The sequence below is a fragment of the Monodon monoceros genome, unplaced genomic scaffold (assembly GCF_005190385.1).
Source record: "Monodon monoceros isolate NGI ecotype Baffin Bay Population unplaced genomic scaffold, NGI_Narwhal_1 Super_Scaffold_5, whole genome shotgun sequence".
Classification (NCBI taxonomy): Eukaryota; Metazoa; Chordata; class Mammalia; order Artiodactyla; family Monodontidae; genus Monodon; species Monodon monoceros.
This window is the reverse complement of record NW_021703782.1, coordinates 109,132,126-109,144,116: the sequence shown is the minus strand read 5'-3', so window position 1 is coordinate 109,144,116 and position 11,991 is coordinate 109,132,126. Positions and strand designations below refer to the sequence as shown.

Here is an 11,991-nt window from a genome sequence, read left to right as displayed (position 1 = left end):
TGTCCCCTGCATCGGCAGGCGGACTCTCAACCACTGCGCCACCAGGGAAGCCCTCTTTTAAGGTTTTGAAAAAAAGATGATGATGAATATGCAACAGTCACCATATGTGGCCTGCAAAGAAAAATCTGGCTCTTTACAGAAAGTTTGCCAATCCCTTTTCTAGAGGCTTCACTGTTTTGCCAACCTGGAATGGATTTTGTACACGAGTAAGATATAGGGGCCGTGTTTCATTTTTTTCCCTAATGGAGATGTAATTACCCCAGTAGTGTTTATTGAAAAGATTATCCTTTCTCCATGGTCTGCAGTGCCATATTTTTCATAAATCTAGTGTCCATTTAATGTACTGACCTTTTTCTGGACTCCTTTCTTCTTTATTGGATCATTTGCCTACCTCTCTGCCCATATCACGTTGCTTAATTTTACTTAATTAAGCTTTATTATAAACTTTAATGAGCAAGTCCGCTTACCTTGTTTTGCCTTAAGAGTATGTTGGCTATTCTTGTCCCTTTGCATTACCATGTAAGTTTTAGAGAAAAAAAAAAAATGTGGAAATTTGTTAAGAATTGACATCTTTCTAATACTGATTTGAATAAGATACATACCTTCAGTTATTTAGGTTTACTTTCAGTAATGTTTTACAGTTATCTAGGGAGAGGTTTTGCAGATCATCATTGGTTAGATTTTTTTTCTTTTGGTGTCATTTGTAATTATTTAAGTGACTATCTCTAAAAGATATGGACCTAAAAATTCATAGTAAAACATTATTTTGTTGCTAAAGTATTAACCATGCTTTCTTAATATCAGATAGCTAGACAGTGTTCAAGTTTTCAGTTTCCTCATAAAGAACAATTTATTTCAGGCTGTTTGAATTAAGATCCAAATTAGGTCCACTCATTGACATTGTTAATATGTCTTCTTCAATTATAATTGTCTCCTTCATGGATTTTCCCCCGCTTTGTAATTTATTTGTTGAAGAAATTGTGTTGCTGACCCTGTAGAATTACTGTCTGTGTCTTGCTGATAGCATCCCCCTGGTGGTGTTTAGTATGTTTTTCAGTCCTCTGTATTTCTTGTAAATTGATAGTTGGATCTAGAGGCTTGATCAGATTCATTTGATCTAATATTTTTGGCAAAACTATTTCATAGCTGGGGTTGGTGTGTTTATCAGGAGGTGCTTGATCTTTAATTTCTCTTTTTGTAATATTTATAACCGTTGATCCTTAATGCCTAGATTAATTATTTTACTAAAGGATACAAAATGGTGATATTTTTATCATTTCTTTATTAGCTGTTGTAGTTCTATAAAGAGAAAGTGCTCCATTTTATTTGATTACTCAGTAGTATACTTTATAAAGAAGGGTAGAATAAGTATTGATACTTGACTCCTGACCAGTTTTCAAAATAATGACTTAATTCTCTGCAAGTGCTGGGTTGACCAGTGAACTTTAAAAAAAATTTTTTTCGTTACAAACACATGGACTTAAATACACTTCCGTTTCAAGTCTTTGTAATTGGCTTCTTCAGGTTGGCTTCTGAGCCCTTTAGACAGGACCCTACTAGTCTTTGAGAGCTTTCTTGCTACCTGATATAACCGATACCATCTGTATTTTTTATCCTGTATGTGAGCTTGTGATTTTCTAAGTAGCCTTTGTATCTTTGGGTAGAAAAAGTTGTTTCAAGATCAGTATTGGCATGTTATATGCTGTTAACAAGTAATACATGTAAACATAAGGATACAGGAAGGTTGGAAGAGAAAGATTGGAGAAAGCTACTCATGCAAACCCAACTAAAAGAAACTTGTTTTGCTCTGTTAATACCAGACTAAATAGACTTTACGGCAGAAAAGCATTATTTGAGATTAAAAGAGAGTATTTCACAATGATAGCAAGTTCAGTTAACAGAAGATAGGACCATTTTGCATACCTAATACAATATGTAAAGAAAAAACTGACAGAACTAGAGTATACTCTTTACATATATGTGAGACCTTTGAACCATTCATTTTTTTCTTTCAGTTTGGAAATTATACCTCAATTTTTACCTCTTTTGCCATTTAGTAGTTCAGGTGAAAACTTACAGCGTGCATAATTCAAAGTTTACAGTTTTAATCGATACTTTAAGTGTCTCCATAGATAAGGCAAAATCTTAAAAACTTTAACCCTGTTTACCTGTTCCACTTCGTATATTCTTATTGTTGTGTATTTTTTAACTCTGTATTTTAAACTGTGCAAGACATACAGTTGGTCCTCTGTATTTGCGGGATTTGCATCATCGGATTCAACCGTGGATTGAAAATATTCAGGGAAAAAAATTCCAGAAAAACATATTTGCTATGCACCAGCACCTATTTACATACCACTTACGTTGGATTTACAACTATGTACATAGCGTTTGCATTGTATTAGGTATTATAAGTAATCTAGAGATGATTTAAAGTGTACTGGAGGATGTGCGTGGGTTATATGCAAATACTACGCCATTTTACATAAGGGACTTGAGCATCTGAGGATTTTTTTGTCTGCGGGGGTCCTGGAACCAATTCAAGGACTGTACGACTGTACTCTGTGTAGTGCCTTGTGCAGCCCTTTTTTGTTTGTTTGTTTGTTTGTTGATACTACTAGTTCATGTATTTCTTCTCTCCTGGTGCTTTGCTTATCTCTAATATGTTGGTCATTGTCTTTGGAAAGTTATTTAAAAAATAATCAGAGGCCTAGGATGATAGGATGTGTTCTTCCAGAGAGGATTTTTCTTTGCTTCTGCCGGGATTCTGGGAGTACTGGCGATGTGGGATCATCTTAATCTGATTTAAAGAATTGAGCTTTCCTGAAGTACTCGGGTGAATTGAAGCTTCCTTCATTCTTGGGTGTAGTCCTTCATGGTCCCAACCTGAAGCTTGAGGGCTACCAGGATGCCTACTCTATCTGTGCAGGTCCTGGACTCCAGTTTTTGTCTCTTTTTTTGTACAAGGCTATCCCAGGTACGGCTCAAATTCCTGGCTGCCCACTCCCTGAAGAGTTCAGATGTTTCTAGGGAAAATACTGGGCTGATCCCTATGGATTTCCACATTGTTCTGGATCTCAACAGAGTAATTCTTCGTTGTTGTATTTGCTCTCTGATGCCTTCAAATAGACATTTCTTACATGATGCATTTTTTAAATTCTTTTTTTTTTTTTTTTTTTTTTTTTTTTTGCGGTACGCAGGCCTCTCACTGCTGTGGCCTCTCCCATTGCGGAGCACAGGCTCCGGACGTGCAGGCTCAGCGGCCATGGCTCACGGGCCTAGCTGCTCCATGGCATGTGGGATCCTCCCGGACCAGGGCGCACGAACCCACGTCCGCTGCATCGGCAGGCGGACTCTCAACCACTGCGCCACCAGGGAAGCCCCTAAAATTCTTTTTTGACTTAGTAGTTCAGTCTACTTAATCCTAGTACTTCGTGCTTTGGTTCAGTATGTTGTTGCTGGATTTGGCAGTTGGTACTGAACTTTTTAATTTTAGAGCTTGCTCTGTTTTCTCAGCCCCATTTATTTTACTACTGTCCTTTCCCCCTTGTTTGAAATGCCACTAGTAGGCTCAAAATTCGTATGTGTACATGGATCTGTTTCCAGATTTTCTTTTGGGATTTTCAAAGTAGGGCACAAAAGTGACATTTTCTTGATTAAAAACTAAGATAAACTTCAAGGAAAAGAAATTTATTAGCTACTTTTTAATATTATGACTTCATCTATTTTGGCTTTGTAGCAGTTTTTAAGAAGACTTTTATAATACTGTGTGATCAGTATTTGACAATGCTGACTAGCTTAGACTATCATTTTGAAGTATGTACAAAGTCCACTAGTGCTGTATACTTGCTTGAACTTAGTAAAAGGGTTTAATATCCTTTAATCTCATGTAAAATAATTCTGTTAGAATAAATGCTGATTTCTTGTTTTATAGTTTATCTTGAGGAATGTGAACTAGCTAAACAGCTTCATCCAAAGGAAAATGATTTGGTGTTTTTGATTCCTGAAAAACTAAATGGAGAGGAGGAGGACATAGAGAGAAATCGCATGCAAGATCCCTATGAATATTATTGTGGTTATGTTCATAAATTCCGCCGCACTTCAGTCAGTAAGTACCTAATGAGACATTGAAGCGAAATCTGTCAGCAGCTCATCTTTTAATTTCCCTCTAAATTAGGCTTTACTAGCCATGTATTTGCTATACATTTACCAGATGTATATTTGCTCGATGTTTACCAGACTGTATTTGCTAGGTTGATTACTTAGCATTCAGAGTCCTCTTTTAGTTTTTCTAGACTCAGCTGGGAAAGGCCCAGCATTTATTGCTTTAGACTTAGGATTTAAAACCTTTCTTTTGTAATGTCTTCTCCTTCTAGTAAATTCCTTCATCTGTCAGTGTGTTTGTTATAAAACAGACAATTTGCAAACCATCTGTTTGTTAAATCACATTCCAGCCTTGGTTTTGTGGCTAATTATTGATGAGCAGACCAAACACATAACTAATTGTAAGGCAACTGGAGGGGTTTACTGTTTCATCACTCCCATCCATCGTGTTGTAGGGACCTCTCTCCCTAAGGTAGCATAACAAAAATAATGTTAGCTTGAATTTAAGGACTACTGACTACGTGCCAGCCAGTGTGCCCTGTCCTTCCTGTGCACATTTATCGTCTTTTCCCAGAGCCCTGCAAAGCAGAATGGTTTGTTCCCTGCTCATTGGGAAATCAGAGTTCAGGGATGTTAAGTAACTTATCCAAAGACATCCTTAGTATTAAACGCTAGGTCCAGAATTGAAACCTAATTTTGTTTGACTACGAAGTCCACACGCTTGATATATGCCAAGCTGCCTTTTTGACATTGCTGCTCTCTTAGTCTCTGTTATGTGAAGGGAATATGTGATCATTATTCCTTCACCTTTTTGCATCGTATCTTAAAAATAGCAACAAAGCTGTTAGAGTTTAACGTTGTGCCGCATCATAACTAGTGTGCCATGTTTACTGTTGTGTGATCAGAGCTCAGTTCTTTATGCAAGATGAGTTTAGCAACAGGGGTATATATAGCTTCATCTGTGCTTTCAACTCTTACAAGTGGTTACATTTGCCGAAGTTCTGTTTCTAAGATTTAGAAATGGTTTCTGTCTCCTTCCCTGAACTCCTCATGCATCCAACTATCTGACATCTCCATTTGGAGATTATTAGACATTTCAAACCTACTCCAAAAAGAAACACTTGATTTACTGCCTGACATGTGCTGTTGCTTCGGTTTTTCCCAAGTCAGCATGTGGGACCTCCATCCCATTCTTCCGGTTGCTCAGCCCAAAACCTCAGAGTCATCCTTGAGTCCTGCTTTCCCTCACACGCTCCATCTAATGCATCAGGAAATCCTATCGGATCTTCCTTTGCCATATATCCTACATCCAAGCGCCACCTCTCCTGCTACCTCCTGGCCCACACGACCATTCACTTTTACCTAGATTTTAGCCTCTTAAGTTGTCTTTTTGTGCTTTCTCCATTGCAGTTTATTCTTCATTCTCAATAAGCGATTCTTTTCATGTGTGAGTTAGCGCATGTCACTTACCTGCGCAGAGCTGTCCTGTGCTCTTGACCTGACTCAGAGTCATGTTCAGAGTGATTAACTGCAGAGCCCTCTGAAGTGTAGCTGCATTTACTGTCTTGGTCTTCTAGCTCGCTTCTCCCTGCTTTTCCTTCTAGCCATTCTGGCCTTCTCCCTGTTCTGAAAATAATCCAGGCACCTCGCTGCCTCATTGTCTTTGCAGTTGCTGATTCTCTGCCTGTAACCCACTTTCCCTGGTTACGGGCATGGCTCACTCACATAATGCCATGTCTCTGCTCAAATATCATATCAGGAAGACCTCCCCTGACTCTCCTGTCTACGGTAACACTCCCTCACAACCCTCGTCACTTCCTCATCCCCCTTCTCGGCTTTCTTCCTAACACTTACCATCACCTGACATGTTTATTTGCTTATCTGCCCCCTTCTTCTAAAAAATAAGCCTCCAGAGGACAGGAACGTTGCCTGGTTCTTAGGAGGCAGTCAGTAGATACTTGTGAGAAAATTATTTAAATGATGTATAAAAAACATGTTAACAGGGCTTCCCTGGTGGCGCAGTGGTTGAGAGTCCGCCTGCCGATGCAGGGGACACGGGTTCGTGCCCCGGTCTGGGAAGATCCCACATGCCGCGGAGCGGCTGGGCCCGTGAGCCATGGCCGCTGAACCTGCGCGTCCGGAGCCTGTGCTCCGCAACGGGAGAGGCCACAACAGTGAGAGGCCCACGTACCGCACAAAAAAAAAAAAAAAAAAGTTACAAAGCACGTTGTTCTGAATAACCTTTTTAACTGGACACTTATTCGCTGGTAACTGAAATTGCTTTTTCTCCTTCTTGATAATAGTGCGTAATGGGAAATCTGAGTGCTCCGTTTCCATCCAGACTCAACATAATTTACCAGTCAATTTAAATGAATTCGTGAAATGTCTTGTAATCAGCTCTCTGGTGACTACACAAAGGAAGTTGAAAGCCATGTCTTTGCTGAGTGGTCGGAACCAACTGGCCAGAGCCATTCTGAATCCAAACCCCATGGACTTCTGTACAAAAGATTTACTAACTACAGCATCTGAGAAAATTGTGAGTGATAGTCATTTGATAACAGGGAAAGTCAGAACATTTCATGTCAGGATGTTAAAGCATCATGTTATTTTTATCTGTCACACATTCCCTTTTGTCTACAGCAAAGACATAGTCACCATGTGTGCCCAGTGACGTTTTTAGTGCTTAGTTTTCTTTAATATTACAAAGTAGTTCTTTGTGTTAGGTTAGTCAGCTTACCTCAGGAAAAAAGGTAGAGTGCAAAAAGGAATTGAAAATATGCTTGAAGAGCAACATTAAAATGTGAGGTGAACATCCTACTTAACTGTTTGTTAGGTGATTAAATGCAGGAGTAAGAGTAGGTTTAATGGAATGAATTTCGCATTTGAATGATCAGTGGAGCATTGACTGGTATTGTTGCCAGTGTGACAACGAAGTTGTGATTTTGTGTGAACACATATTTCTCACTGTTGTAAGAGTTGTGTGTAAGTTCCAGGAAATTAACACAGAGACAGGCGGAAGGAAAGGAATGTTATTTGAACACCTGTCTTGTGTTAGGGCTTTCATATGCATTTTCTCAGTCACTTCTTGTTGTAGTTTATTTTATGACAGGGCCGAAAGTAAGCTCATCACACGGGATGAATTGTGCCGAAGCACAGCAGTAGAGGGCTGCCGCTGGCTCAGGCAGAACAGCGCCGTCTGTCCTGCTGTGGTAGCTTTTATTAAAGCATTATCTAGGTTTACATTTTAAGACTTGTTTTCTTAACATTTCAGAAATGTCAAAGCAGCAGCCTATGTTTTTATTAATTATAGAAGCAGTAACTGGCTTTCGTGAGCACCTGCTGTGCTTCGTCCTTGAGCGCAAAAGCAGCACAGGGTTCCCACCATTATTTTGATTATACTGAAGCAGCACGAGGACATCTCCTTGCGTTCCCACCACTCTGATTATACTGAGGACATCTCATGGATCAGTGTCCAAAGCACTCAATGCTTCTTCGCAGGCCCCCGGTTTGCCGGGGGGGTGGGGGTGGGCTCAAAGCAATCAGGACTGTTTGTAGTTCTGGCTTATTCGCCAGCCCCCAGTTTGCTGGGGGGGGTGGGGCTCATGGGTCACGTCTGCTTTCCATCCTCAGTTATTCCACTACAGTTCTCACCCTCTAAGGAATCCCAGATTTAATGATCGACAGAGGCTGAAGCCCAGAGAGGTTAGGAGTTTAGAGACCTAGCTTTTGAGTGAAACTGAGGTGTAGACTCAAATCTGACCCAAAATCCATGCTTTTTCGACTGTATGACTTGTGTTAGGAAAGGAAACCTTGGAATGTTTTTACTGTCTAAAGAGAGAATTGACTAAAATGGGAAGAACCACAGAATAAAAAGAAGAAAAGTGCAAAACATTTTATTGTGATCAGCTTTATAAGAATCACAAATAAAAATATAGTTGTTGTAGTTGTAGGTGGACTGAGGCCTGTAGACGCTCATCAGTAGCTCTTTCCAGTAGTGAAAGTGGTTCTTAGATTAAGGGTCATTTTGGGGTCTTGCCTGATCATCACCAAAGCTTCTGTCTGACAAAGGTCAGCAGATTCAAACAGATGCCTTCCACTCTCTTGCTCTCCTGTGCCTTCACAGGAAGAACCACTCGTTCTCACTAATGTCTTTTGTATAGATTGCCCACCTAAAAGATTTCAATGAAGACCAAAAGAAAGCAATAGAAACTGCATATGCCATGGTGAAACACTCCCCAGCAGTTGCCAAGATCTGTCTGATTCATGGACCACCCGGGACAGGAAAATCAAAAACCATTGTGGGCCTCCTGTACCGCCTACTGACAGAGGTAGAGTGTGCGCGAGGGCATCTGTGCCCTTAATTGAGTATGTTGTTTTACTTTAACTAACGTGTAAATAAGTACTAAAGTGCGTTTTTTCCCTTCACTTTTGTGTATCTTTTTGATACTGTGTGGAACTATATCAGATGAAGCGGTAGCAGAGGTAGAGAAGATTATAAGAAATAAAAGGAACAGAAAATGTTATCTTGTGTGAAACTAATGCTAAGGGAGAGAATGGTGGTCTTCGGGCTTTATTATAGGTCACAGCTAATCCCAGGAGACCATCTTGAATGTATTTCTGGGCTACATTTTGAACATTGAATAAAATAAGTGGATAGTAAGGTAAGGCTCAGAGAAGTTACGATGAAATTTTATGCCAGAGTAATTTTTTGGGGGGGGGGGGGTGCGGGCATGCCATGTGGGATCTTAGTTCCCCGACCAGGGATCGAACCTGGGCCCTTGGCAGTAAGAGCACCGCATCCTAACCACTCGTTTGCCAGGGAATTCCCTGCCAGAGTAATTTTTTAACATCAATGTAAGATGTAGGTGCTTTTATTTACTTTTAACTATTTATTAGGGGAACTTTCAAATATATGTGGCAGTAGAGAAGAACTATAACGCTGCATAATGGAGCTCATCAGTATTTTTTGTTTGTTTGTTTGTTTGTTTGGTGCAAATTGTCGAACCAGAAGAGGGGACATTCAGATGAGAACTCCAATGCCAAAATCAAACAAAACCGTGTCCTTGTGTGTGCGCCTTCCAATGCAGCTGTTGATGAACTTATGAAAAAAATTATCCTTCAATTCAAAGAGAAGTGTAAAGACAAGAAGAATCCTTTGGGTATGATACTTATGTGGGCTTTTAATTTGTTTTTGTTTTCAATGTTTAGTGTGGGTAACCTTGGATGACAAAGAGCAAGCCAGTTCTGGTAATTTTTTCTACTTGAGGCTGTGGCCTATGTGTACTTACTGGTTTGTTTAATGAATATTTTGGAGCATTTATTCTGTGCCAGGCCCTGTGCTATGTACTGAGGTTTCAACAGTGAAACCCTCAAAGAGACAGGAAGTGGATGGATCAGTGGGCAATCATACTGTAAAGGTAGAAGCTCTGTAATAGGAGTAAAATGTGGGTAGTTTGAAACACCTTAGAGCAGCCCTTGATTCAGTTGTGTAAGGGTTCGGGAAGACTTTTAGAGGAAATGATATCTAAGATGAAACTTGGAAGAGCAATGAGGCCGTGAAGTGGGGAGAGGACTCTCATGGAACTTACTGTAAATAAAAAGGACCAGAAGCCAGAGAACCATGGATGGTTCAGTATAGCTAGAATATAACGAGCTCCACCAAGGCAAGGGCTTTTAAAAATGTGTTCACTGTAGTAACCCCAGTGCCTGGAACAGTGCCTGGCACTCAGTTGGGACTTAGTAGATGTTTAGTGACGCAAAAGCTAGAGCAGTCATCACTTACGGTTACCGAGTGCTCAGTATGTGTCAGTACTCTCAGAGTAATCCTCTGAGCCACGCAATAAATAACCTATCTACATTTTATAGGTGGAGAAGCTGAAGAGTTGAGATGTAAAGTATACCACAGGGATAAGTCTTTTCAGTACAGTTGACAGATTGAAGAGCATTGCCACCGAGGATTCGGGATGCTTGAGCGAATGTGTAAAGTCATTTCTGTGCACTTAACCTTCACACCTGCTCTCACACCAGCCATCCTGAGTGGCGTGGTTGTGGCTCTGGGTCGGGCTGCTCTTCTAAGCACATGTATCTTGTCTTCCCTAACCAAATTTTATTTTCCTTGAGGTTACCTGGCAGTGACCCAAATCAGTTAAGATTCAGTTGGGCTGCAAATAATAGACACTCCAAGTACAGTGGCTTAACTATGATAGAAGTTTATTTCCTTCTTACTCAGAAGCCCAGAGATGGACAGTTGAGGGATGATACTGGCCTGATGACTCTGCTTCCGAGTCTTCAGAGACCTAGGGTCTTTCTACCTTGTTCCTCCACTACGTGTGACCCCCCCCCCACTCCTTAGTTCACCTCATGGTCAGAAATGGCTGCTCCAGCACCAGTAGTCACATCTAGCAAGTGCAAGGAAAAGGGGACAGATATACTAGCCATGCTTTAAGAAAAGTTCTGAGACGCTGCCAGTAGCACCTCTGCTTATTTCCTTTTGGCCAGAACTTAGTCCCATGGCCACACCAGCTGCAAGAGCAGCTGGGATGTGTCGTCTTTATTCGGAGGGATCACACACGTGTTTCCTTTATTGCATATGTATTAGCTACATGTAGAATTCATTTGCTTTTAAAACTTAAAATGCATTGTCAGCTGCAGCTTTTCTACTCACCATTATGTTTGTGAGAGAACTGTGACCTTATGTCTCGCTGTATATGGATGCGGTCATTCATGTCAGCGGCTATAGGGCATTTCATCATATGAGTGCACGGCTTATTCGTTATCCATTGATAGCAGTGTAAGTTCTTTTCCATTTTTTTTTTTTTTGTTATTTCGAACTTTATTCCTGTACTTGTGCCTGTTTCTCCAGTGCAGGGTGAAAACGTTTACTGCAGTGGCTGAGTTGTGTTGTGTTGTACTGTAGAGCAGCTGGAGGGAGCACACTGGAGTACTGTGTCCTTACTCACGCCTCCTGAGCATTCATACAGGCCGCTAGGGCAGTGCTTTCACACTGTGGCTTGTGACTAGGTTAGTGGATTGTGAAATCAGCTTAGGGAGAGCAGAACCAGCATGCTTAAACAAGATAAGATAGAATAGAAGAGAACAGAAGAGATTAGAGTGTAGGTAGTGAGGGGTAAGTATTGTTTTGTGAAACCTGTTTTATTGGTGAGGTATGAGTGTACTGGCTTTCAATGTGAAGTGTACCTCATACTATAGATCACGGTCAAAAGAGTTTATAAAAACACTGGTCTAGTGTATATATACCTAGAAATGAAAATGCTGGGTTGAAGGATTTGTGCAGCCTCTAGATAGGGCCCGGTTCTGCTCCAAAGTGGTTGTATCAAATTATACAACCGAGAACAGTTCCCACGCGGTTTTCACGTTCCTTTCCCTGAGGGAGGGTTAATAAGCACTTTTTCAGGTGTGGGTTGACAACACAAGAAGGCTAGGACGAAGGTGGCACAAGTGTCGTGTCTAGGTTGGATTTTTAAATTTTTTTGTTAGAGAGGAAATGAAGTCTCTTGTCAGTAAAGACAGCTTTTTTCTTCTTTTTCAGTACTTTCATTTTTGCTTCTTTTCACTATGTCCAGTGGTCCTGGGTGTCCTTTAAGGAAATACCTTGGACATCTCATCATTAAGTGTGATGTTTGTTTCTGGGGTTTGGTATATACCCTTTTATCAGGTTAAAAAAGTCCCCGTCTAATTAGAGTTTTTTTATTGAATGGGTGTTGAATTTTATTGCATGCAGTTTTTTTTTCATTCATATCCCCCCTCCCCCCCCAACCGCGCAGCAATGGAAGCACAGAGTCCTAACCAGGGAATTCTGCTTTTCTTTTCTTCCTTCCTTCCTTCCTTCCTTCCTTCCTTCCTTCCTTCCTTCCTTCCTTCCTTCCT

The 11,991-nt window shown here is 40.6% G+C and overlaps 1 protein-coding gene across 5 annotated transcripts in view; it reads left to right on the top strand.

Moving 5' to 3' along the window:
• Nucleotides 1–11,991, top strand: part of SETX (senataxin) — a 78,216-nt gene that overhangs the window by 43,856 nt on the left and 22,369 nt on the right. For 4 of the 5 annotated variants that reach the window (XM_029201595.1, XM_029201591.1, XM_029201592.1 and 1 more), the window contains 4 exons: nt 3,935–4,108; nt 6,408–6,640; nt 8,265–8,432; nt 9,113–9,263. In XM_029201595.1, coding sequence (XP_029057428.1) covers nt 3,935–4,108; nt 6,408–6,640; nt 8,265–8,432; nt 9,113–9,263 — 726 coding nt within the window. The remainder of the gene's footprint in view (nt 1–3,934; nt 4,109–6,407; nt 6,641–8,264; nt 8,433–9,112; nt 9,264–11,991) is intronic. The other variant, XM_029201594.1, reaches the window with a different exon arrangement.